This window comes from Lipophrys pholis, assembly GCF_963383615.2.
Source record: "Lipophrys pholis genome assembly, chromosome: 19".
NCBI lineage: Eukaryota > Metazoa > Chordata > Actinopteri > Blenniiformes > Blenniidae > Lipophrys > Lipophrys pholis.
In genome coordinates, this window is record NC_137647.1 from 19,349,939 (window position 1) to 19,377,870 (window position 27,932).

The window sequence follows — 27,932 nt, forward strand, 5'->3', positions numbered from 1 at the left end:
GCCCTCGTCCAGCTGGGATTGGCTTCAGCGCTCTGTGACCCTGAACTGGATTAAATGGTATAGAAGATGGATGGATGAGATTCTAATCAGCTGAAGCCTGTGTTAAAGTGAAAGTTGAAATTTCCTCTTTGATTACATTGTATATGTGGGAAAAATGTAAAAAACAAAAAAAACATTTTAGCACTGAATTTAGAAGTTAAACCATTTTCACTAAGTTTGCTGGCGAACACATCTTTTATCCCCAAAGAAAACCTCCTTAAATGACAGAATCTGCAGAGTCACTTTCTGTGCTCATTTCCATTTTAAGAACATTGTGTCATGATGCAATTGAATGTATTTGTGTCACGTAGAAGGAGACTTTGATCTGCTTTTGAGTGATCACTATAAACTGGGTACTTTGAATGACGCTCAGGAAGAATCAAACATTTATTTGTATATCAATCATTCCTTCAATAGATATCGTGTTGAATTATAGTCCCCGACTTAGTTTACTTGAGCTGGTGGCTGTGATACTGAGAGCAGCTCTCTCTTGTGGAGCTGCGCGGTAATTTATTGGTTTGTAGTATTCCCTCACAGTAATAACACTCCGTTTATGTGACATTTCTGTGCACAATTTGCATATTTATCACTGTGCACACATGGGTTTCCTTCCACGGTCCACAAACATGCATTTTGGTTGCAGAATACTCGAGGATTGACTGTGAGTCTGCGTGGTTGTGTGTCTTTTGACCTGTAATCTGCCTTGACTGAATCTCTCTCGAATGGATTTTCCATTTTTGGGCACTTCAATTTTCAGTAAAGTGACAAACTCTGTTCCTGTATTAGATATATTTAACTCTGAATATTCTCCAATAATTACGTTTTCTGAGGTGAACTGATACTTTGATACTTTTTACATAACCTAATCTTGTGTATGCGCACAATAAAATAAAGAAAAGATAAAGTAATTTAGCTCATAATGAAAAAAGTGACCAAAATACGTAAATATCTTGCCGGTAGGGAACTAACGAGGAGTGAATCATCTCGCTCCGATTCAACACTCTTTGTATAAATACTCGTGACGTCATGACGTCGTGTTTGAACGTGACGGCGGGGCACCCAAGCACAAACTTTTCAACTAGCTTTGAGGCTAATGGCAGTTTGTTTTGTCTGTTCGCGAGTTTTAGTTAAACTCCGGCGCTGAATGACAGTTTGCTCCTCGGCAAGTTTCAGGTTTGACTGTCCGAACGGATGAAACGTCGCGACCTCTCATGACTGCGATGGTGAGTGAAGCTTCAAACAACAACAGACTGAGAGCTAATCGAGCTAGCGCACGCTCACACGTCACGACACGTTTTTATTAGATTGTTATATTAAGTTTATTAAACATCTGGACTGTTTACTGCGGGCATCTCGTTATTGTGTTGTGATCTCTGTTACAGACGTGTAAATTAAGCGGTCTGTTCAGCATTGGAGAAGACTTTGATGATGAGGTGACTGAAACACACCTGAAATCACCTGGTACTCAACTGTAGGTGCTGCTATTCTCTAACATAATGACCTCTCTGTCTCTCTGTCTGTCTCTCTGTCTGTCTCTCTGTCTGTCTCTCTGTCTGTCTCTCTCCCTCTCCATCAGGATCTTCTGGGGACAGACTGGGATTCTTGCTCAGCGTCTGGACCAGTCGATGTGACAACTGCTGTGTCATCCTGCGCCCTGCGTCCTTCCTCTGTGTCTCACCGGGAGCCGGGGAAAACTGGTGCCCAGCCGGCCGGAGAGCGATCGGCCCCACCGTGTAATGGCCCGGCATCAAGCAGCAGCAGCAGCAGCGGCACGCACGCTGCCGCTGGACAAACCTCTCTGGGTTTGAGACAGCTCTCCTCTTCTTCCTCACATCCACGCCCCCCCGGGGTGAATCACTCGCTTCCCAGCTTGGCGCCGCAGCAGAGAGACGCCGGTGTGCATGTGCCGCCGGCGCCCTGCGCGCCTCAGGACGATTTTGATGACTGGGATGTCGACATGGCAGATCTGGATGAGTGCGAGGGCCAAATGGGACCGCCGCCTCCGCTTCCTGCCCTGGCTGCAGCCGTGCCCACGGCCCGGCCTTCGTCTTCTGCCAAAACACTGCGACCTTCATCCTGTAGAGGCGTTCAGGCGCCGCCCAGTCAGCCCCCGTGCATCGCCGCCTCCTCCTCCAGTTTTTGTCTACCTCCCCGAATATTCTCTGCTCCTCAGGTGAGATCTCCAAATCCCCGCCCCCCTTTCCCAGCGCGCCCTGGCTTCACTGCCGCTTCGCCCTCCCCCAGCGCCGTTTCCAGGACGGTCCACCGGCCTCAGGAGCAACACAAACCCCGGACTACTCCTCGACCCCCCCCTCACACTCGTGGCCTCTTTGAGACGGTCTCCCCAGCCGCGCCCTCCCGCTCCCCCACCCTCAGCCCTCATCCGCTTCACACGCCGGTCCTCACCAACCGTCTGGTCCAGCTGGTGTCGGCCTCCAGTAAGCATCCTCGGAAGAGGCCTCGCTCCGACCCCCGCCAGCCCCGCACGCGGCGGTTCCCCGGTCCCGCCGGGCTGCTGCCTCATCAGGTTCACTCTCGCATCTCTTTTTATCTTTTGCAATGAAAGCGGAAGGACTGAAGTTGACTATGTGTATGAAGTCCGTCTCGTTGTGGAATCTCGTTATGAGCTACATCTTCTCTTCTCAGCCTGAGGATCAGAACCTGGACCAGATCGTGGTTTCAGCTCCTCAGACTCCCGCTCACGGGGCGATAGCTCGGCTGCCCAGTCAGGTAAATAAAACACAAAACGCTGATGAACTGCGGGAATTTGATTTGAAAGTGGGATATGGATTTCACAAGGAATTTGACAATGGACCCATATACTATATACCCATATACAGAAAAGCAAATGTTTTCAATAACCGTTATTAACTGATCAAGAGTTCAGAAAGAAAGTTGAAGTTACCATATGAGGTGTTGTGATTGATTCAGTGCTTCCATCCTTTAGATCCCATGCCGCTTTGGTCCTCCTCTTCTGCACAAAGACAAAACTAATTAAATTAGGAGAACCACTGAGAGGTGAACGGAGATAACTAGTCCCGCTGCGCGTTATGGGCAAAAGCAACGAACCAAGGCCCAATAAGCTTCTCTTGTCTAAATGGACACGCTCACTTGAGTTTAGGTAGAAAGTGTTGGCAAGTAATTTTCCAGTCTTAAACTTCAACCGGCTATTATGAAACGTACCACTAGAGGGAGCTCATGTACGACAATTTGAGAAACAACATAACTAATGCAACTTTTTTTTCTGAATTTCTGATCATTTTAAACATTATTTGACAAGCTGGAAGTTATCACTATTATATATTATTATTATTATTATTATTATTATTATTATTATTATTATACATTTTTGTTATTTTTAGTAATTCTTGTTATTTGGGTTTGTGCTGTCCTAAAGATTGGAGAAGCAGACTTAGGAAAGTCACAGGTTTAAATCCCTCAGCTGGTGGGTCACGACTGTGGATCCCCGAGCACGACCTTTGACCCCTGCGCTGTGGCTGCCCCACTGCTTTGCGCATGTACAGTGAAGGAGGGATATGAAGAGGCGTCAGGTTGCAGACAATCTAAAAGCTTCTAACAGGGAGACACTCTTGACGGAGGGGCATTAGTGATCGCACTGTGGGCGTCAGAATTAGATTCTCATATGTTAAGTAAACAGAACATCCAGCCGACTTTCCTATTGCATTCATTTCAAAAAGTTCTGTTTTCATGTTGGAGAATGGGCGTGTCCACTTGTGTTTTGGCGTCATCGCAATGTTTCTTCAAACCAGAGATCAGAGAGGGAGACTCTGCTGTAAACTTTGATCTGCTCGTTTTCTTTTCTGCACACGTCCACAGGCACCAACGACTTTTCTGATCTCGGTCAGTTGAGATGCTTTCGGTCGGCTCTTTGATGGACCCGCACCAGGATACACACTACTCTCAAAAAGTTGGGGATATTTGGCTTTGGGGTGAAACTGATTGGGAAAAGGCGGGTCTCGGGTCGTAGAGGTTCTGGTTTGCAGAGTTCCGAGTTTCAGCGCGGCCACTCGTCTGAGTCCAGACGTTTTCTATGGATTCAGGTCTGTAGAAAGTGCAGGGCCACTTTATTTGCGGTCCTCTAGTCTCCAGCAGCCGTTCACTCATGTTCCCCACTTGTTGTGAGTATATATCCAGGAGAAAGCAGCCCACGTCCCTGTATTCCCTCTACATATTCTTCAAGAAAATCATCTTTAGAGTATTTTTTTCCTCAGTGTGAGCCAGCGTCCATGAACAGCATGTGTTGATGACCTTTTTCTTTCCCTTCACACACCCTGCCGTTTCTGACATACTTTTTTTTTTTTTTTTTTCCTTCTTGATGGATCTCAACTGGAAGAGTTGGCAGAAATGGTGTGAAAATGAAAGGGGTGGGGGTGGGGGGGGGGGGGGGGTTGTCACGCCACATGAAAAACACAGCTGCCATCACCTTCTGGAGTTAATGTAATCAATTTAAGTATCTGTGTGTGCCGAGCATCCGTCACTGATGAATTGTTTCCACGCTTTACACAGTGTGTGGTCACAGCCCGCAGTAACACCAATTCTACCCCCCCCCCCACCCACCCCCCCGTTTCAGACTTCCAGCTCCCAGTCAGAGGAGGAAGACTTCAGCGGTGGCCCCTGGGCAGCGATGAAGGCCGAGATGGGGCTGGATGAGAGGAACCCGTCGTGCTTCCTGCACTCCTACAGCGTGGTCATGGTGCTCCGCAAGGCAAGTACCCGTCATAACGACAACCGTCTTTTACCTTAAGTGTGTGTCGCTGCTATTCAGGTCGAGCAACCTTTAAAAAAAAGAAAAGGAAAAAGATTAACCGTCAAAAGAGGCTGTGTTGCTGCTGGAGGTCTGTTAGCATAATGAGGACAAATGACGGCTCTGTACCGGAGGTGTTTGGTGATTATAAACACCGCGATCGCTCATCAATCACGCTAATGGAGACCGCGCCGCTGTTCCGCTCTCTCTGCGTGCGACTGAACCGGAGGCGGGCTCCACGGAGGCGGCTTGAGTGGCAGCCGGTTCCACTCTGCTTTTCTGCTGCGTCTGCTCCCCTCCCCTCCACCACGAGTGTTTTCAAACGTCCCCCGTCTGCACGAGGAGACTCGTCATCACACACAAGAGCTTTGAGGACACGTTGGAACTCTTCCACTCTCTATGTCGGAGTCGAAGGCACAAAATAACCGATGGATAATGTGTGATGAGACGTGAACTGGGAAACTGTCAGACACCAGGAAGGAACTGGTATGTGACCAGGAACCACGTGATGAGATCTGCAACAACCGCTGAACAAGTGTTAAAGTCTCCTCCTTGTGAGCTCAAACATATCAGCAGTGTGGTGAGCACATGGCCCATGAATCCGTGGGTGGTTGTATTATTCCACTAGTAATTTTCCACTCGTTGCTCTTTATTGCGTCAGCTGTCGGAAGACACGGCTCAAAGTCTTGGGGGTCTAATTCCTTTTACCTGACTCGGCAAAACAGCGGGTTTGGTTTGTCACTTCTAAAATCTCCCTCCTTGACAGAGCCACACTCATATGGATTTTATGAGGCCGATTCCGATATTAGGGAATAAAAAAATTCCCATAACTGATATATGCCGATTAAGTTGTTTTTTTTAATGCTGGGTAATGGCTCAATTGACTCCTATGTGGATACGGTGTGTAGTGACGGCGTCCGGTCAGTGTGGCAGCAGCAACTAAAGCATGAATCTAAAACGAGCAGGTTTAATTAAAGTTTGTAAACGATTCCAAATAATTTCCCTCGCCTGGGAAGGTTTTTAGCCTCTCGACACCAAAGTCTCAATATTGCGATTAGATATTTGATAAAACTCGGGATGCGCCAATCCACGTTTTTTCACTTCCGATCCCGATACCCGAATTTGGATATCTGCCGATACCAATACTATTACGATACAGGAGCTCTGTTTCCTATAATATTAGTATTCTCATGATTGTTGATTTTACATGAGGCTGTGATAAACTCCTCTCTACAGTAAAGTATGAAATGTACAAGTATATGCATGTATTCTCCCAAAAGACCACTGGAGGTTAGTATAAGGTCAGAAAAGGAAGCAGTACAAACTGTTTTTGTTCCGTTTGGACAACGTGGGGGGTCTGCGTGATGTCATCATCTCATAATAAACTAGTTCTGTCTTTAAAACCTCAGAATCAGAAAACAGAAAAGAATTCTTTAGCAATGCAGCACAAATGATTGGGACTATTTTCAGGGACTGGGTCAGTGCCGTTCTCCTCGGCGGGCTAGCGTTTTAAAACGGTGGCGACTGGCGGCAGAGCGACCGCCTCCGCTGTACAGCTACTTTGCAAACATCCACGTCGATGTGTTGCTTTGCGGTGTTTTGAGCGTAAAATACGTCCAAACAGCGACGTGTTGTCGAAAGTTGGATAGCGCGTGAGCCGGAAATCCATTCCACAGTTTGCAGCCAGCGAGCAGCGCAGCAGCGGGGAAACACTTGTAGAGTCGTTTCAGCAACGGCGAAGCACAGGGGAGGCTCCATGGATCATGGAAAGCTGTGAGGTGACTGGAGTGCGACATGAAAAGGAGTCAGCGCATCCTCTACTGCAGTGTTTGTCAACCTTTTATATTTCTTACATTCAAAATGTCCCGCAGCACACTTCCAATCAAAAATAGTTACAAAATGACATATTGCAGCTTTACACAGCACATTCAATGACAATATTTACAGTTTTTACAGATTTTTGTTCCAATGAAAATAGTCCAATAAAGAAATAGAGCGAAATTATTTTATGTGTAAAAAAAAACCCCGGAGAAATAGTCAGAATTTTTCCTTTTCAAATATGTATCCATCCATATTACTGTCGCACTACTGTTGCACTCATTTTATTGTCTTACATTAACAGGGTCCGTATTAATGTGCTCCCTACTGCCACCTGCTGGCAAGGAAGGGTGTGTACATTTCTTGATCAGCCAACACATCTCAGGCCACGTCTAATCACTGCCAGTGACTCTTTTTTTTTTTTTTTTTTTTTTTACCAATTAAATGAAATAGGACAGTTTTCCACGACTCACCTGACGATCTGTCACGGCACACTGGTTGAAAATCACTGCTCTGGTGGATACTTAACACAAGGATATCAGAAAAACTACACATTCCCTGCATTTAATTTGTGAAAAATAAGTGTTAACATCAGCGTCAATCAGCTGACTTTTGTTCGATTACCAATTATTCTCTTAATAGCTATACAGTAACTTGTCGGACTTTGCTCTTTAAAACTTTCCCTCAAACTAACTCGCTCTTTTCAGCTCCAGCTATCTGTAGAACAGCTGTGAACACTGAACATTCCAGCTCTATTTGAGCCGCTTTTCCCCAACTTTCTTCCCGGATCACAATCTGAGGTTCATTTATGCACGCTTTAGTCCAACGTCACACGTGACACTGGGAAGTTTCTGACCTTTGAAAGGCCCAAAGCAGTAAATGTCAACACAGTATATAAATCCGGGCCACCCTGGACCACTGCGCTTTTTAAAATCTCAGTAAAAGTAACTGCTCTATATAATTTATTCAGCAGGGAACACCCCGGTAGAGCTGTAGGCGAGGATACATGGCAACTCGGTGATGGAGCAGCGAAAGTTGGCCGCTTTATTGCTTGCGAAGTCAGTGAATGAGCACTTTGTGAATGGTGCGGCTGTTTGACCTCACTGTTGGGTATCAGGATGCACAAATTTCAGCTTTTTGTGCAGCTTCGAGCAGCCAAATGACGCACTATAATAATTTTTTTCTTAATATTTGACTGATTCAGAACAGTCAGATCAGATTGGCTGTGGCGGCTGAGCTGAGTTTGTTTCTTAAATACGGGATGCTGATACACACGTGTTGGTTTTTCTTGTTTTAGGCCGCACTCAAACAGCTGGCAAGAAATAAAGTGCCCAACATGGCCGTGCTTCTGAAGAGCATCATCCACACGCAGGCTGACGCCAAGGCTGTGTTTAAAGACCCGACAGGTAGTACACACACACACACACACACACACGCACACACACACACACGAAAATGTGTTGGGGCTTATGAAGTGAAGCTGGTTAAAGGCCGCAGGCTCCGAGTGAAATGTGGTGGAAGGTAGAGATAAAAAAAAAAAAGTGTGCGAGAAGAAGAGGCTGCTCGCCTCACATTTGACATTTTCCCAGAAAGCCCTCGCCTGATTGAGCCGCACACAGGACGAGAGCTCAGCCACTGTACTGTACCACGCTTGATTACACACACACACACACACACACACACACACACACACACACACACACACACACACACACACACACACACACACACACACACACACACACACACACACGTACGTCTGTCCCGCAGTCTGCTGCAGGGAGCCACTTTGTCTCCTCGCTCCTTCGTGCCCCCCCCGCCGGTCTGATCCACCTCGAAGCGGAGCCGGTTACCATGGCCACCAGAGAGCAAGAGCTGCTCATCAACGCTCCCGAGTGGATGTTGTGCTCGATGGCTGACTGAAGTGCTTATTAACGATTCGGTTGCAGTAGATTGGCGTCGGGAGTAGGCGGGTATTAAGTGCTTCTGACACAACGAGGAATTTGGTCCCCCACCACACACACACACACACACACACACACACACACACACACACACACACACACACACACACACACACACACACACACACACACACACACACACCTCATGTTTCTCCTCCCCCCGCAGACGCGGATCTATCAGTCTGTGCAAATTAGCATTATCAATTTCGTCGTTTTCAGCATTTCTGTCATTTTCTGACCTCGTTTTCGAAAAGGTTGCGGCGTAAACGTGAAACCAAAACACAAAAAAGATGAAGCGTTGTTGTGTAAACGGGGCCCGAATGTATCTAAATCTAAAGGAAGACGGCACATTGTCCATTTGTTTCCAACAGTACCACCATTTGTCCAACTCCAAATGAAACCCGTAGCAGTGTTGTGATGCAGACTTCCAGAAAGGAAGCGACACGAAAGCCAGCAGCAGCACTGGCCACGGCTGGTTTAACATTACTGACACACACACACACACACACACACACACACACACACACACACACACACACACACACACACACACACACACACACACACACACACACACACACACACACACACACACACCTCCCCCCTCTTAATAAGAATAACAACCTTTGATATATAGTGTTTTTGTTCAGTGTCGCATTTTGTTAGAAGCACAAAACAAAACAAGAAAAGCCTGTTTTTCCTCTCAAGAGCGGATTAATGCTTTTGTCTTTATCATTTGTATAAACACGCCTGCATGCATGCATGACGTGCTGCAGAGTGACGGCCCAAGGTCGCTCACTATTTTCACAGAGCGTTGAGGGCAGTTACTCAGAAAATGAGTCGGCGGCGGGCGCCAATGAAGAGGCTCGCTTGTGCCCAAACTAATGGGAAAAGGTTCAACATCCCGAAATGTTTCCAGTGGCTAAAGGAAATTCGGTTTCCGAAAAGATCCTTCCATGTAAGGACTCGACTTTCAGCCCGTTGGTATCAAAACGAATAGATTGGAACGCGCGTCTTATTTCCTGTTTTGACAGATTCTGCTTGTTTAGTTCATTAAAACGTCGGTGGAAACATCAGGCGCATTCTGAGTCGAGGAAAATATAAAGACACAGCGGAGAAGAGAAAGTTGGCCCCTATTCATCGTGTTTTAGTATCGAGAACAAGCAGAATCCTGCGCAGCCTCGGCCCGCAGGAGACCAGAACGGTCAGGAAATGTACCGTTTGGGTTTTACTTATGAACAAATAAAGTTGTTGTGTCACCTCACGGCTTTTTGAAGCTAAAATGTCTCTGCCTCGCAACTCGTCCGTCGGACCCGAAGACGACGACGAAGTATCTCCCGGAAGGAGTGAACGTTACGGGGGGGGGGGTGTACTCCTGCTCCAGGATTTCGCCACTTGTTCGGCTCTCCCGCTTCAGGAAACACGAGAAAGTCTTAATCTGTGTCTGCCGATCTGAAGCCACTTGCCAGCTTCAGGGGCGATCCACCTGAACTTCACTCGGCAACCGGGGAGCAAAACACAGGATTAAGTCGGTGACTCGAGGCTTCGCCGCTTGTTATCTGCTGCTTTTACCTGCAGTTGGTGTCGCCTGCAGCACACTTTAGTCTGCACTGAGCTTCAGCTGCTCTCTGTACCTCGTTCACTCACTCACGCTGTAAACAAAGCTGCTCGTGGAGCTACTTTCTCTTTGGGCGAGCTTCAAGTGTGACATGGGACGAGCATCATTGTCTTCTTTTATAAAATAGTGTTGTTTATTTTGTGACTGGGTCCCATTTGATCTAAAAATGTTACTCCGGGTGGAAAACATAGCAGATTTAAGACGATATCCACATCATCGTCTGAACTGACGGCTTTAGATGAAATTTAGTGGATACAAATGGTGCTTTAATGTCCGTTTCAGTCACATTTAGTTTTCTTCATTGAGTTATTTCAGGCTTTCAAATTCTACTTTATGTTTCTCGTCCATTATGGATTGGGCCGTCTGTTTGTAAAGTGATGGATGAATGGCTTCATCTTTAAAAACATCTGAATTGTGCCACAACTCTCGAGATGTGGGCTTTTTCACGGATGAGCAGATGGATTCTTACTTCGATCCCGAGGTTGATTAAAGCAACAAGGAAATATGTACATTGATGAAGTCGCTGTGGAACGTTTGCGGCTGTCGGCCTGACCTGCCTGTCGTGTGTTTTCCGATCCTCTAACGGAGTAGTTTCAGCTTAACTTTGGAGCTTCAGACACTTAAATTGTGTCTTTAGATTATTTTGTTTTATCTGATGAATTAAATGTGCCGCTCGCTCTCGTTTCCCCGGCAAGGAGAGATCCAGGGAACGGTGCACCGGCGTCTCTTAGAGGACCGGACGGAGGAGCTGAAGGTCGGCGCCGTGCTGCTCCTCAAACAGGTACACACACACACACACACACACACACACACACACACACACACACACACACACACACACACACACACACACACACACACACACACACACACACACACACACACACACACACACACACACACACACACACACACACACACACACACACACACACACACACACACACGTTGACCCAGCTCCACCTGAGTGTGTACAGTGTGTTTATTTGCTTTGTGTGCGGCAGGTGGGCGTGTTTTCCCCCTCCCATCGTAATCACTACCTGAACGTGACTCCCAACAACCTGCTCAGGATCTACGCCCCCGACGGAGCGAGCTGCTCCTCCTCCTCCTCCTCCTGGCTCCCCCCGCTGGTCCTGGTGAGCACGACAGCAGCAGGAGACACAACACATATTAAATCCTCCACCCGGAACCCCGCTGTCAGCCTGTCGTCTGACGTTTTCATCCCCGCGCAGGAGCCCGTGTCGCCATCGCCCGCTCGGCCCCCCGGCGTCCCCCGGGGACCGGTGTCTCAGATGCAGCTGCTGTTGGACGAGGACGAGGACGACGAGGGGAGAGAAGGGCGGGGGTGCGCGCGGAGAATGGAAGACCCCGCGGTGGCCTCCTCCAGCCGAGGCCCCCCGCAGCACTCGGAGTGGGATGCAGGTGGGGGTCCGTGTTTGAAATAATACACAGATGATTTGCAGCCACGTCTGGAGCCCAACGTTTAGAACTTGATATGAACATGCGACTGAGATCTCCACGTTCATCCAACCGGAACAAAGCGGCGGTTTCTGGTTGCATTGTTCAGCTGCAACTAATCAACTTTACCCCTTTTTTTTTTTTTTTTTAATTAAACAGTTTCCTTTTTATTTATTATCCAATTAGCGTGATGGAAAGAAGAAAAAAAACGTGCCGCTGCTTTTTAATTCACAGCACCGTGTGGCAGAACCTGGTGTCACATTTTAAAATTACATTATTTGATCAGCAGCCAGCTCTTTGATTTTTATCCACCGAGGTGAAACGAGAGAGACAGGCCAGGTTTAGGAAGCTTTACTAAACAGTTCAGACATCACTACCTGAAGTAATCGTTCCCAATCTTTTTTTTTCCTTGAGAAACCTCGCCATCAAAGTAAACCCAAACACTGGAGAATCTTCTTGACCCCACGTTCTGAACTTAAGGCGTTTAACATCAAGAATAAAACTGTGTGAAGTCAGAGTTCTACCAAAGTCTGAAGAGATCTTAAAGAGCCTCTCCACACGAGTAACGAGTCTCGGCCTCAAAAAAAAAAGATCATTGACAGGCTGCAAAGTCTCCGTCCACATGTTAATAGCTCCGGGCTGTCGGTTAACTGGATGGAGATATATTCATACATGTGGGCGGCTGAGGCGCAGGTGGAGCGGGACATTTTCTTCTTACCTGGAGGCGAGGTTAGCGGGTCGATCTCCATTTACTTCCGTTCCATCAGTTCACTTGTCCTTGGGCAGTTTGCTGAACGTGGGCTTGCTCCCAGGCGAGGGCGTGCACTCCGCATGGCGGCTTAAAGCGCGTGTGAATTGGTTAATGAGACAAGCGGCGAAGAAAAGTCCACTTCATGATTTACCGCCGCTTCAGTGTCGCCCCCCCCACCCCCCTTGAATGAGCGCTGGTATTTTCCAGGATAATGTCAGCGTGGCTGTAAATCAGCTGCAGCTCGGCAACAAGTAGAAAAGTAGGACGGCGAGATTAGTTACGGAAGTGAAGCGACGACAAAACGGCTGTTTGGACCTGAATCCAACAGAGACGATGTGGAAGGAGCTCAGAGAGCCGCTCGCAGCTGATTTCCTCTGAATCGGGCTGAAGCATTTCGAGAGGAGAAACAATGAGAGAAACCCCTCCTGGATGTTGGATAAGTTCTATCTGAAGTAGAGAATTCTTAAGGCTTTTCACGTATAGTTAACCTCTATTTCGGATTAAAGCGGTTGATTTTCCATATTTGTGATTTGTCCGTTGTGCAGATGACGACCTTGACGAGCTGCTTGGAGAGCTACAAGAGGAATCCTACAGCCTCTGATGTCGACCTCGCATCCAACCTTCACCTTCTTCGTTCCGACGACACCTTCTGACCATCCAACTACGGAAAACTAAAGATAGACATGTTGAATAAAGTGTCGGCCATGTTGGATTCTCGCTTCCTAAAAGCTCGCCTCGTCTCCTGGTCATTTGTCGTCGCCGTTCCGCCTCAGCGATGATTAATGTGCCACTCAGAACCAACACGTGCTCTTTAATTACAAACAATCAGCCTTGTTTGATATCAGCCTGGCGTCGTACGTGCTCCAATGACTTGTTTGTGTGTCAAAATCACTCTTCTTTTATTCTTCTCTGCTGTTGTTTCTCTCATCGACCTTCAAACAATCACACCGCACTGCATCGGTTTGCTAATTATGCAAAGCGGGAACAAGGTGCGGCTCCATTGTGTTGCCGTTTTCCTCCCCCGGTCTCTTATTTCCAGTCACAATCCGAGCCTCTGGGGTGGGTGGGTTGGGGTGGTGGCGGGGGGGATGAACTTGCTCAGCCTGTGAGCCGAGCTTCAGAAAGTGTACCCGGGAAGGAGAAATGTTTACCCAGCCCTGGCGTGCATCGGGGTGGAGTTTCTCTCCACATAACAGCCTCCTTCGGAGGCTTTAAGCAGCAGGGGTTCATCCTCAGATCCATACTCCTCCACCAGCCCGGCCTCACTGGAACAGATTCAGGTTAATCCTCAGAGTCTCGTCGGTGTCGTCGGGATGCTGCCGAAGCAGCTTCTGCTCTCGGCTGGATAGAAACAAAAACCTCGAGTAAAAGTGTGTTTGGACAGTTTCACTTCCTCTGTTTGCTGTGAGGCCGACTTTGTCCTCAAGCAGCAAAATCCTGTTTAGGGTTGTTTTATAAGCGCGAAAATTTGTTTGAACTGTCGGCTTGTCGTCGTCTTATAATCAAGGAGTTGGTGCAATAAAACGTTTATTCTCTTGTCGAACAGCCGAATAAGCAAATCGCATGAATAATTATTTGTACTTTTACAGATTTGATGGCAAGAGGCCACTACTTGATTAAAAAAAAACAACTTAAGAGTTTAAAGTATTTTTTTTGTTTGTTTTTTCTCAATCTCTGACTCTTTGCGGTGGAAAAAAGGGGGATTTGAGGTGTTACGGCTTTGTGTTGGGAGCTGTTGGAAGTTTTTAATAGTCTATCTCAAGATGGCTGCAGTGGAAACAGGCGACGGTTGGGTGGAGCTTGTCTGTTCCATGCAGAAAATCTTGCAAAAGGTGCTTTTTCAGACATTTAAATTTCTTACGAATGCCAACATTGAGTTAACCAATCACGGGACAGAATGCCAATACAGAGTAGATCTGAAGAGATCTGCTGTTTAAACTGTATAAGCAGCTGTGAAAAAAGTGTTTAAGTGGCTTCGATAGTAGCTGAGTTGTCGGCGTATCTCACAAGATCTTCCGGGATTTTCCCCACACAAACTCTGATCTGTCAGAACAGTGTGAAAAGAAAATATCCAGCGAGCAGCGGTTCTCCGAGCGGGGACGAATTGTTGGTTTCGGGGGTCACAGAAGAATAAAAGCAAGTGAGGAATGGCGGGGAAAGCGACAAATAACGACTGGTTGCAAGTCAAGTCAGCAGGAAATCGTCTGTGAATGCGAAAACACAGTGAAGCAAATGAAGCAAAGCGACAGAAGAGTCACTTCTGTCAGTTGAGAGCAGAAAACTGAGGCTCTGGACCCGAAAGACGGAAAATATCAAGACCGCCGAGTGTCGAAACTGCTCTAATTCAGAATTTTTTACTCTATAGAACAATTATTGAAATACTTAATGAGAATTAATGTCACCGTGGGATTCAATGAAAGTTTAGTTAACCATTGTGGCCCTATTTTACTCCATTAACATATAATGTAATCTGTTTTAAGTGTAAAACTGACCTAAAAGTTACCTTATTTCAGATTTCAGGGCTAAAAAAAACAAGAACATACGGTCATATTTGCAAAATAAATACCCTATTATCACTCACTTGATGTATAAATTGAATGGCATCGATCATTTTGTGATAACATGGATTATTATACAGTATTTTAAAACTAAACTTAATCAAAACAAAGACGCCAAACACTATCCATGTGGTTATGTGAATTCTAAAGCACCATAATTCTTTTATAAATCCACAAAACCCTAACTGAGCTTCGTCTATCTCAATTCATAGCAAATATTTCCATGTATCGTGTTAACGTGACGTTATTTGGGAAGAAATGTGAAAGTTAGTGGATATGGTACGACTGTGTAATGTTCAGCAGGGATGCGTATCTGACAAGTCTGCAGAAATGGTGCAACGCTGTCATGTTCATGTCGAGCAAAATCCTTGAAGATCTTTGACACTAAACAGGAAGAGGGAAAGAGGGTTTGAGCTGCTGCGAGCCAGGGTTCCTAATGTTGTGATCAGTGGAGTTTGAAAGACGGAAAAAGAAACCCGGTGAAGTCAAATCAAGCGGGTGCAATCAGTGCAGAGGGGCCAGGGAGCAGATGGATTCAGAAAAGAAGTCTAAAATAAGAAAGCCACGTTTCCTCGCTGGAGTGTGACACCAACCATGGCTGCCGGAGTACCAGCAGGGGGTAGCATTGAATACCATCTCGTGTGCGGGCTCATCCCAGCACTCATGAGAAAAGTCCATGTGAAACACATGTTTATGTATGGATCCGTGCAGTAGGGGTTCCTACACGTCCACCAATTAAAACCCTCGCTAAAGCAAGGCTTGACTCAGGCAAGTCAGCAGCTTTTGCTCCCAAACTAGAATAATTTGCCCTTCTACTTCAATCACCCCCCCCCCCCCCCCCCCCCCCCCCCCCCCCCGCCAGAGGTAATAATCAACTGCGCCCAGACTCGCCAACTCCTCGACTTATTTATCATAATTATCTGCCGGTACGAGCTTATTATTTTTCATAATCCATTAAAATAGTCGAAAGCGCCTAATTGCCCTTCCAGTCCCGTCATGCGAATAGTACGAGGAGTGCCTTGGTGACCCCAAAAATAAAAAGGAATTTGGTTTACTGTGGTTCAGTGTCCCAGGAGGGAAGCAAAGTTTTCCCTCTGTGATGTAAAGCGCTGTGAGAAAGAGAAAGAGCAAGAGCCCACCAACACACATCTTTTTTTTTTTTTAACAAGGTCTGTCTTTTAATGAAGCGTTGGAGTTTTGGAAAAATGAAATGTTGAACCTCCTGCGGTTGTCTGGGCGAGGGAGGGAGGACGAGAGAAATACAGTGTTGTACTGTCCAACACAGACGGGAATCACAGGGAACACCATCCATCCATCCATCCATCCACCCATCCATCCATCCATCCATCCATCCATCGTAACTGGGCCCACACACGCTGAATTTCCTGGTAACCAGGAAATTAAACATGCAAACAAATAAACAAACAAACCTAAGGGCAAATAGATTCATTAATTAATTTATTAAGTACAAATTGTAGTAGGAGGCCAGAGATAAGCGATGTAGACACAATCACAACATGTGAACCATACACACACAGAGAGTTCACCAACCCAACCAGCAATCTGTCTCCTGCACTGCTTCGTCCAGCTTCAGGTTGTGGACTGCGGAATTCTTCAAGTACGCTCAACTTTTTAGGAGAATTTACCCCCCCCCCCCCCAAAAATACCCCGACTTGCCCAAAAGAATTGGCAAAATAAAGAAAAGAAAGAAACCGGATTGGAACCCTCTTAAGTTGTTTTCTGAGGTTGTATTCGCAACATTCACGGCCGCCATAGGTTCTCAATCTGCCACCTCACTCCCTTTAAAAGCACATTTTAACAATGTGCATGAGTTATTATGTTTAAATTGTTTACCCATGTGCTGCTTTAAGACACACCTTGTCACTGCTGAGGCCAAACATACGGAATGTAAGACTCTGCAGAAGCCCGAGGTGAGATGTGAAGGTCGGGTCAGTGGATGATGGGTGTTTTACCAACGGCACATTGTTATTCCTGTCAACGTTTAACCGTTTTAACCTTTTAATATATCATTGTGTGATGCTGCTTCGAGAGACGCTGCCAAAGTAAAATTTCATTGAGCATTTATTGAACAAACAGAAAATCTTCTTTCTTCCTTACTTATTCGTTTGGACTGATGATGAAGTTCGATTGCTCTTTCGGGCGACTCGCATACGTACAGAAGAACTATTCCCTACTGGTATGGTGCGCATGCACATTAGCAACGCTTTCAAAAAGTTGTGTTTTTCTCTGTTTACAAAGAGAAGGAGTCGGAGAAGTTGGGTTCTCCATGGCTCTTAGCTCTATTGTAAATGAACATCCAAAACGCGAAGAAGGTTTTGCGTTTTCCCTTGGAATCGTTGACGTCTAAACAGGGGCCTTAATCTACGTTCAAACTCTGAAGTTCAAAGCTTTTGCTGGAAAGAAACGGGCGTTTTCATTGAACCGTTGAACTTTAAGAAATGCTCGTGTTCAAGAGTTCAGAAAAAAAATGATATTTGATACTTAAATATTTGATATGTGTGATAGAAAAGCTCCAGAGCATGTGATCTATTACCTCTGCCAATTGAATATTTTCATTTTGCAATATATCGTCTTATCTTGTGTTCTTTCCAATAATGAAATAAAATCACGTGATCACCAAACTACATATAAGAGCAAAGGCCGTCGATTTGGATGTGGAATGTGTGTCATTTGTTTCCCTGTGTCCACGTCGACCGTTAAAACTCTGACTGCTCTTGTTTACAGTAGTTTAATTGCTGGAGGAAAAGGATTGTGTGTTGTGGTGTAGCGGTTAGTGCTCTCCTCTCACAGCGACGGAGTCCTCAGTCTGATTCCAGTTTATTTTTCCAGGGTCCGGTTTCTCATCTTACTCATGGATGGATGGATGTTCAGTGTGCAGGTACACCCGTCTAGCACGTATCCCACCTTCGGAGTTGGTCAGAGTCCGTCCCACAACCTTCTTAAAATCAGGCATCAAAGATGGATGGCTGGACGATGACAAAGGCATGAAAATGCGCCATGAAATGGCTTTCAGATTAACGCCATTACTGCATTGTGTCGCACAAAGCGGCTCCTCACACGTTCCTCCTGGAGCGCGCCTTAAAAGAAAATTCTAAATGAATAGATTCTTCGATAACAAGGAGTCGCTGACGGCCCGATAAGCCTTAAAGATAATGCCTTCACTACAAGCGCAGATCTTAATCCAGATTTAAGGCTTTTGAAGATTAAGGAGCAACAGTCTCATCAAAAATATCGAATGTGAAGATTATTTTATCCAAAAATGATCAGGACGGTTCCAGGACCACTTATTTTGTGCGTTCACCCTTAATGTCGGGAGTTATCTGTAGGGTCCTCGTCTCCTTAATACCCCCTAAGTGCATGGCGGATTATCTTAATCCAAGAGGCATAATCATGAGTTTTTACCCGAAAGACAAAAAGACGTTTCAGAATATTGTTTCAATGACATAAAAAGAAACAGAAGCATGTCGGTAACAATTCTCCTCTCTTTGCTAATCCTGTGGATGAAAAGTTCGATGGATGGGCAGAAGCAGATAAGATAGCAAAAGACACTGGAGACGCGTTAATCCCTGTAAAACTCTACTCATTACCTCAGTGGATAAAAACAGAGATTTGCTTAATTAAGTTGTTAATAAACCCCCAAACAAACTAAAAACCCTGCAGCACATTTCAATCGGGGCGTTGATTGTGTGTGTGTGTGTGTGTGTGTGTGTGTGTGTGTGTGTGTGTGTGTGTGCGCTTGCCATGCAAGATAAGGCTGAAACGCTCCATCTTGAAGCTTGAGTCGTTCTTTACTTTTAACTAGGGGCTCCGCGTCGCAGCAAATGGCTGAACTGGGCCTGCGAGGGCCAAGCGATGCACCAACACACGCCAGTGAGCGTTGAGCATCACTTCTTGTTAGGACGGAGAGGGCGGGGGAGGGCCAACACCAGCCGCACTCCAGCCATAAACAATCATTACACGAAATGTCAGCATTGTTGCTCCACCAGCGCCAGCTGCAGCAAATTGGGAGGAGTCGCGATCGTCCGAGGTTAAAGATTCAGCAGCACTGCAGCCACTCTCTCAAATACTGAATTCAATTCTTTTAAATCGTTCAGCTGCACAATGTGGATGGACCGACTTCAAAGCATCGATTTCAAAAGCATGATCTTTTTGCTCATCTTCCATGGATGGACTTTCTTTATGTCTGCTGGCGGTAATAAGGAGAACACAGATTGGTTATTTTATTACAGCCCTGCATTCTTCTTCTTCTTCTTCGAAATATTATTTGGGTCAGTGGCTAACAACGTTTGTCATGATGAAGAATTTCAGAATCATGAATATGTTATAAAAAGCATGCATCAGATCTTTTCTGCTGTATTGATTGAGGTGTGGACGTCACAGACACACCCACTTGATACATTTTTTAAAAATGTAAATAAGAATTATTTTTTCCAGATAAATAGTATACTTTGTTTTTGTTTGTTTTTTTAAACGTGGAATGATATATATCCATAAAATCTTTCTTGTCTCATGTACCACTCATATTTTTATGAAAAAAAGTTGCAACCTGTTATATTTTTTTCTTTATTTTTTACTCATTGGCATATGTTTGTCTTGATATTATTTATACATTCTACAGATGTGTTTTGTGAAGTTTATTTCAATCTTGTTAATTCAGACAATCTGAGGGTTGTTTTTTCAGATGTAAAGGTAAGATTTTTTTAGAATCTCATAATTAAAGAAATATTTAGATCATTTTATCACACAGCGAATTTGCTTCTGCAAGTGAACGCAACACGAAAAGAGAGCGGAAACCGGCCGCCATCTTGGATGAGGACACAGGTGGTGCAGGTGTATAATCAGCGACTCTGTGTTTCTAGAAAGTTATATATATTCCTTGTTCACACAGTCAGAGCAGCTATTGGAACTTAAAATGTTGGTTTTTTTTCTCGAAAGTAACACGAGAAGAAAGGCGACGAAGAAGCCGGACGTGCACAATGTAAGATAATTGATATGATATTTACTATGAGTTGTCATGTGCAACTATTGCTATTTAGTCATATGACTTATAGTTGTCATTAAAAATGTCGGTTTAGGTAGATTATATTAAGAGAGTGATTTAAAAACTGTGCAGAACATAAAGTAATTATGGAAGTTGTCACTTGCAAATACTTCACTTCCTCATGGTATAAAACATAGAATTTGTGTCTGATATGATGGAAATCAACCCAATGTGCTGTATCTTGTGGAGCAACCTTCAATACATTTGGTAAAAATACTTGCCATCTTGGAAATGTGACGCATCTGGTGCTTGCATCCCCTTTGTGTGTGCTGCAGTATCGCTGTTACATAATTATTATCCCGATTAAAGACTGAGGTGGAGTGAAGCCTGCTGCACTCCCCTATCTGTCACAACTAACTGTTGTATAATACAGATTGAATTATTGCATAATTCAGTTGAAATTGATTACCCTTCACCCACTTCACATGGTGGGGGGAAGAAAAAAAATGCAGTTAATGCAAGTTTAATTAAGCTGTTCAAACGTCTTAACTTCGAAGAGTAATGGAGTTTATCCTGAAGGTATTGGGTCATATATTTTATGAGGTGGGGGGGTCATTCTGGCTGTTCATTACTTTTTATTCACCTGATTAAGACTATACAGTAATTGTCCTGTACTGAAGAAAACGAGTGATGGCATTAATTGATTTTTTTTTTTTTTTTAACTCTTAAATGTAGCTTCTTCTTCTTTTTTTTTTTTATTTAAATTATCTGTTGGTCCAAATATCAGTGTGTTCACCTGTGAGCTCCAGGTTGTGTCTTCTGGTGTTAGCAGGTGTTTATTTTTTGATAAATTGAGGAACTGTTCAGGTGGTGGAGCTGCTTAATTGCCGCCTGCATTCATCACCCTGCTCCACCACTTTAATCCAATTCAGGGTTGTGTTGAATTCAGTCCCAACCTTAAACACCTCAAGGCCATTTAGAGTCACGTTATTCGCCTCAAATGCACCTTTTGAATTGTTGGAAGGAAACGGGAGTTCCACCGCATGTGCAGGGGGGTGGGGTGGGGGGTGGGGGGGTGGTCACCTAAATATAATTCATGACCATTTGAATTTGCAGGTGCAATAGTGAAACGCACCCAGTGTTGCAATTTTCTGGTAATGGCTCACTCAATTATCACTCCTACATAATTACAGGTAATCTCTGTACTGTATTCCCTGTGTGTGTGTGCTGGGTGGGCAATTATTTTCTTTTCAATTATTCAAACCCTCTGTTCACGTTATCAGGCGAGCTTTTTCTGTGACGTTTCATGGGATCACGGAAACAATATTAGTTGTGTTGTCACATTAAAAAAAAACCACCTAAAGGAACGCTCCTCTGTTTTCTTTCTTTCTTCATAAGTAATTGGTCAAGGTGAAGCGTGTAATTCTTGTTCAATAACAAGGTATGAATAATACATTTTAACATCAAGAGGAAAGATCCACAAACCCACCAAAAATGGGACAATAGAAGAGGTTGGTTTAAGCTGGGATGTCTTTTTGAGTGTGTGTCCATTCCTTTGTGAGGACACTAACATTATCTGACCTCTTGCAGGACCGTGCATTATATCCCTAAGATTGAAATATCTAAATATAAAAATAATCTTCACCCTCTGAAACTTACAAGCTTTTTAATTAAGCTTAACTTAGTTGAAATTGTTGGTTTACCAGAGGCTGTTTTGACAGTTTCTTTTTTATTCTTCTTCTTCTAATGCATCGAGGAGACAAATTCACTGCACGACGTGATGGATGAAGACGTTGTTACCAGGCAACATACTTCTATTTGTTTGAGCAGATTTGTTCCTCTTATAGGAAAAAAGTTTCAGGCTGTCAGTGCTGTGAGCGTAACACTATTTTGAAAAGTTTCTGGACAAACGCATGAATCCATAGAGGTTTTAAAATAGAATACTTTCCTGCCTCGGTTCTGTTATTCTGTCTGTGAAATCATATGAGACTGATGTGGTGACTCAGTCTCCATCCGATTGACATTTATTGTCGAAATATTTAATTCTGATTTTGAATCATACTATTATAATAATAACTCCGGATGCTAATCACTATTATGATACCGTAGGTATCGTTCTAAAAAAAGTTCTTAAGGCTGCATTAACTTCAGTTCCTCACCTGGTCTGATTGTAATTTGCAGGTTTGCAAATGTTCAAGAGGTCATTCTGCTTGGATTTATAGACTTCAGGTGACGTCACACTGTGACGTACATGTCAGCCTCGGTTTGAGTCTTTACACGCAGACGTTACACGTTACCCCCTGTTTCCCCTTCTTGTTTATGTTTTAGGTTAAACTCCACTGCTGTTGGAGGTGGGAGAGTTTTTGCTCGTCTTTTCTTTCCCGTGTTTGCCCCGTGAGGGACCGGGGACATTTACAGGTTGCACCCCTCCTTACTAAGTTGGATAAACTTGTTTAGAAGAGGGACGGATGGAAAAAGACGATTGTTCCCTTTGTTGGAATACAGCGAGGTAATATTGGTTCCATGTTTTTTTGCAGCTATGGGAGGCGAGATGACCCCCCCCCCCCCCCCCCCCCCCCCAAGTTTCCCCGCACCGCTCCTCAGAAATATCCTCAGATTACAGGCGCCCGGCTGCAGATCTGGATGTTACATTTCTCATGACAAACACGCTCAGCGTACTTATTATTCCCTTTACATCTGTGTCCCTCTGCCCCGCGTCTGAGTTATCCTCCTCGGTGTGACACCGCCGCGCAGCCCGTGTGACCGCGCTCCTTCCCTCGCTCGCTGCTTTTTTTTTTTTTTTTTTTTTTTTAGTTTTCCCATCTTATTTTTGTCCTCATCCCTCCCCCTCAACCTACATCTTTCTGCCCTCACTCCTCCGTCTCCACTTCTGCCTCACTTCTCATGACATGCCCCGCCGCCGTCTCTCTCTCTCTCTCTCTCTCCGGCGGCTTCCTCCTGTGCGTCGCTCCATCACTCTGCATGCGATGACGAGATGTGGAAATATGAAGGGCTGAGAGGCGAGTGCGAGCAAAGGTGGCGGTGTTAGCTGGAGGAGGAGGAGGAGGAAGAGGAAGAGGAGGAGGAGAAGGAGGAGGAAGAGGAAGAGGAGGGAGGCGGAAACATATTCAGCAGGAGACTTTGCTTTTGGATAGAGCAAGGGAGGAGAGCGCTGTCTTCCCTCCTCTCCCCCTCACCCCTCCCTCCCTGCCTCCCTCTCTCTCTCTCTCTCTCTCTCTCTCTCTCTCTCTCTCTCTCTCTCTCTCTCTCTCTCTCTCTCTCTCTCTCTCTCTCTCTCTCTCTCTCTCTCTCTCTCTCTCTCTCTCTCTCTCTCTCTCTCTCCTGTCTCTGCCGGCTCGGCTGTTGTTCGCCGCCGCCACAGATGAGCTGGGAACAGGAGGGAAAGCGGATGTATCTGACCAGAGGAAACCAGGAGTTTGGATCTGCACGCGAGACTCACCATCGGCTCTACGTCTCTCTCTGTGTGTCTCCTTCATTCTCTCTCTCTCTCTCTCTCTCTCTCTCTCTAGTGCGCTCTCACACTCACACACACATACACAAACACACTCGTGCCAGCTGGATGTCTTCTCGCTAGGCTGAACGAGAGAGGTGCTTAGGCTTGTCATTAGTTGAGGGCACGGGAGACCACGGGAAGCCTTGACGCGCGTGTCAGCGCGCGCGCGCACACTCGCGCGCACGCGAGAGTTGCCGCGAGTGTTGCGCGCGCGCGTGGCGTGTGTTTTCAAATGGAGATGAGTCGGGACGTTAAATACACAGAGGCAGCTTTCATTGGTTTGCGGCTTAAGTGACTCTCACCTCTCGCTCCGGGTGTCAGAGGACTTTCTTCCTTTTTGTCAATGAAATCGAGCAGTGAAAGGAGGGCAACAGAGGATGGAAGGCAGAGGGGCGGTTTGGGGATTTGGGCAGGAGTGTGTGTTGCTGAGTGGATGTGTGTGTGTGTGTGTGCTGGAGGTGTAGTGGGAGCCACAGGCAGGCTGGCAGATACAGTAACTCTCACTTCAAGGTAGTGATTGAGAGTGGAGGTGGAGAGGAGAGGGATGCCCCGAGGGAGCATCTTTCTCTTACTCTCTGTCGTACTTGTTTGACTTTTGGAGGTCTTTTCCTCTTCTTATGTCAACTTCCTCCCCTTTGTTGCTTGGCTCTGAATCCCCCCCCTCTTTTAAATTTTTTCCTAGACGGACGCAGACTTTTCTTTCACTCTCGTCCACTTTGGTTCCCTCCGGCTCCGGCTCCGCTCGGCATGATTGATATGATTATGGATTGTTGATTCTGAGCCTGTTATTGACGCCGCCTCTCCTTCTGTGCAGGTGTGAGTACACCGGGGGGGTGGGCTCCCTGACGGAGGAGGTGGAGGGCCGATGATGGATCTAAAAGAGGGCTGTGGCAGTCAGGGGAGCCAGGAGAGCTCCAGCCTGCACCCCAGCTCCTGGCAGGCCTTCGCCCACGCCAGCACGCTGCACGGCCTGCGCTTCATCTTCCCGTACGGCCAACCCAGCGCCCGCCGCCTCCTCTGGGCCGCGGCCCTGCTGGCCTGCATGGGACTGCTCGCCCTGGAGAGTACCGAGCGCCTGGCGTACTTCCTCTCCTACCCCCACGTGACCAGCGTGGACGCCGTGGTGTCCAGCAGCCTGGTTTTCCCCGCCGTGACCATTTGTAACCTCAACGCGTACCGCTTCAGCCAGCTCACGCGCAACGACCTGTACCACGCCGGGGAGCTGCTGGCCCTGCTGGACGTGCACCTGACCATCCCGCAGCCGCACCTGGCCGAGCCGGACGTGCTGGCCTTCCTGCAGGAAAAGGCCAACTTTACGGCGTACAAGCCCAAGGCGTTCAGCATGAAGGAGTTCATCGAGCGGGTCGGCCACGACCTGCAGGAGATGATGCTCTACTGCAGATACCAGGGCCAGGACTGCAGCCACAGCGACTTCAAAACCGTGAGTACACGCGTGTCTCCTTCTAAATGTCAGCTCGGGGCTGTGCTCAGCGGGACTCTGCTTGTGAGGTGTTGCAAGTATTCAGGAGTATGACTTTCTTTCAGTTTTTATTTATTTTACATTTATTTTGCTGTCGGTGAACGGACTGGAATCGTGCTGATGGTTTTTCCCTCTCACGGTGCAGCGCTTTGACTTTCCCATCTGGTTTCCTTCTCTTGTATTGGGACTCTGATGTCTACTTGGACAGACTTTTGAAGCTTATTTCGGTAAATATATTCTGTGCTGTTGCCTTGTTGTTGTCCTCAGCTTTCACATCAGAGCATTGTGCTTCTGGCAAACGGTCCTGTGACAGGTCTGAAATATTTTAGTCACTGAAGCAAAGTAACGGCTTTGTCTTGGGTCACGGCGAATAGTAAATTCCCTCAAACCCTCCTGCCACTTTCCTCACTTGCCGCGCCAGGTATTTTGTGTCCCTCTTGATCGAGTCAGGATATTCAAAGCACGCGTGCTTTCCCTGCTGGAGCGTCTGAGCGTGAAATCGCAGCCAAAACTGTAGCATTGTTTGAATACATCCAGGTGTTGATTTCCTTGCTCTAATTTGGCTCGATATCGAGTGTCGCACCCCGTGGTTCTGTTTGTTCTGAGTCAATACCGAGCTCGTTAAACCCGGAGGGCGCCGACCAGAGAGAGGCGGTGCCGTGTTTGGGGAAATACTGCGTGTTGTTGCATTGCAAAAATATTTAAATGGGATTTCTCGCTGATCAAAGTGAGTAATGGCTGATACCAGGTTGGATTCAATGCAATCTGCACAGCCACTTGTTGCACATGTTAACTCGCGTTAACTCGCCACCGCCAGTCAGCAGGTTAAACACTTTGCAGTATGTGAACGTTGCACAAAGGTGACGATGCTTGTTTCTGTGCCATTTTTGGTGAGTTCAGATGAGCTCTAAGGCCGTTTAGATCTCCTGAAAGCGTTTTCTGTTGCATACCACTTTGAAGGTTCAGCTAATTACTACAAATCTTTGCATCCCACTACCACCCCAAGCCTTTGCAGCTCGAGCTCAGGATGCATTTATTCTACTCTTCCAATGTTGGCAGTATCTTCAGCAGTATAATCCATCACGGCAAATACCCGGCTTGCATTAGTTGTACTGGTGCTGCGTTATTATTGCCCGTTAAGATGAAGCCTTTTGAAAATCAATCCGCACCTCATCATTTCTGCGTAGTACAAAAAGTAACTGTGACACCAATGGATATATGATGGCTTTTTTTGTTTCTTTTTTTTTTTTTTTTTCATTTTTTATTCATCAAAGTCATATTCAAGAGTTGAATACTCTTGTCAAGGTTTCAGTCTTTTCACTGAGTTATGGGACATAACTATAAAACCTAAAGTTTTCTGTTAAAATGGAAGAATGTAGTTCTTGAATCATATTTGGGAGAAACACACACAGCATCATCATCAATCATGTCATTTAGCTTGTAGTTCACCTTAACAAGCATGTCTTTAAATTGTGGCAGGAAATTCTCTGATTTCCACACAGTACGATGTCATTCTGGGGTCAAACTGAGGTCTTCTTGATGTGAGGGAGTTAAGTTTATAATCTGAATTGATAATAAGAATAATATCAAATAAAAAGCTGCTTTGGTAAGTTATATTGTGCCACTTGAATGAAGTTGAATAGATGTGCAACCCACTACGCCGTCTCTGTTTATAGCAGCACAAAGATCGGCGCCACGTCATGTTGCCTTGCATAAAAACGTGAGTTTATACACTAGTAAATGCCAAGATGAGGTGTTGTGTTGAGAGAGAAACAGTTGAAATGATGTGACCTTTCTTTTTCACATTGGCTGAATGCAGACGCTGGTGAGAAGAGTGAAATGCTTTTGGCTCGGTGTTGATGTAGTGATCCATATATTCGCCTCATAAAGAAGCACGCCGTGAATATAAATGGGAATGTTTCGGAGATATTTGATTCAACACGAAAGGCGTCCACCAACATTTGCTGGTTGTTTTTATTTGTTTTTTGGTTTTGTTTATGTGGAATAACTGTGCATAAAACATGCAGAATCACTTGCACGTTGGTGAACTTTTATTTCCTTCCTTCCTTTTATGTGAGTTCTCATCTCGACACAGGACCGTGGAATCTGCGGATGCTCTCACTTTCTATTTTAAGCTTTTTACACAGATTGCGGCTGATAGAGACCTCTATTAATAAAATGTTCTCCATTTCTGTTGTTGTTGTTGTTGTTGCTGTTGCTGTTGCTGTTGCTGGCCTCCGAACTGACCAACTGATGCATGCACCAGGCAACCCGCTCTGTAAAGCCGCCTGTGGGATTTGATCTGCTTTGACGAGCTCTCGCCTCTGCAGCGCGGACTCTGTTGTCACTCACACAACTCGCATCAGTGGCATTAGCACGCCTCAGCTGGGCCTCGTCTGAGCCGTTAAAGCTTCTGGATGTGTGTCGGTTACCGTCGGACCGCTTTTTATCCTGAGAGACGCCCTACGCCGGGATTGCTAATCCCCCCCCCCCAAAAAACAAAAAAAACAATGGCCGATCACACGTGGGCTGTAGTGATTTTTTTCAGTGCGTGCCTTCAGACGGATGCTTCCCCTTGCAGCTCTGATCCATCCTGCTGGTGTTCGCCATGCAGGAGATCGTGCGGTTCTGGCGCGTCTTCAGAGAGCAGACCGGGGTGGCTTGGTATTTTTTGCTCTCCCTGCTCCTCTTAGCCGTCTTGCATGTTGTGTGACACGTCTTTGACCTCGAGCTGGGTTCAGATGATAATCATGTTGACAGAGAAGCTACTAGAAGGCACTGTCATCCTCTTTGCCCTCTGCCTGTTGCTGCTGAGCTCCGTCTCTCTCTCTCTCTCTCTCTCTCTCTCTCTCTCTCTCTCTCTCTCTCTCTCTCTCTCTCTCTCTCTCTGCACACCTTCATATCTGTGAGGAAAAAAAGATAAAAAAAAAAAAAAAAACAAGAACAAAACGTAGCAGGCCCTTGA

The 27,932-nt window shown here is 45.9% G+C and overlaps 2 protein-coding genes across 3 annotated transcripts in view; both read left to right on the forward strand.

The window, feature by feature from the left end:
* The first annotated feature begins 1,079 nt into the window (after positions 1-1,079).
* hrob (homologous recombination factor with OB-fold) lies at positions 1,080-14,058 on the forward strand. Its single transcript, XM_080486976.1, has 10 exons — positions 1,080-1,262; positions 1,422-1,472; positions 1,616-2,566; positions 2,686-2,769; positions 4,631-4,765; positions 7,920-8,028; positions 10,900-10,985; positions 11,209-11,340; positions 11,437-11,626; positions 12,959-14,058. The coding sequence occupies exons 1-10, from the start codon at positions 1,251-1,253 to the stop codon at positions 13,012-13,014; spliced, it is 1,806 nt and encodes a 601-aa protein (XP_080343102.1). The 5' UTR covers positions 1,080-1,250; the 3' UTR covers positions 13,015-14,058.
* Positions 14,059-23,351: 9,293 nt separating this feature from the next.
* asic2 (acid-sensing (proton-gated) ion channel 2) overlaps positions 23,352-27,932 on the forward strand; it is a 450,674-nt gene continuing 446,093 nt past the window's right edge. Inside the window, exons 1-2 of one of the 2 annotated variants that reach the window (XM_080488571.1) lie at positions 23,352-23,455; positions 24,302-24,928. In XM_080488571.1, the coding sequence (XP_080344697.1) occupies positions 24,353-24,928 (576 nt within the window). In that variant the 5' untranslated portion in view covers positions 23,352-23,455; positions 24,302-24,352. The remainder of the gene's footprint in view (positions 23,456-24,301; positions 24,929-27,932) is intronic. The other variant, XM_080488572.1, reaches the window with a different exon arrangement.

Bases quoted from the DNA above. Each gene is read 5' to 3' on its own strand.
- hrob (XM_080486976.1), top strand. The intron at 8,029-10,899 runs GTAGTACACACA...TTCCCCGGCAAG, and splicing joins TGTGTTTAAAGACCCGACAG to GAGAGATCCAGGGAACGGTG. The intron at 10,986-11,208 runs GTACACACACAC...TGTGTGCGGCAG, and splicing joins CCGTGCTGCTCCTCAAACAG to GTGGGCGTGTTTTCCCCCTC.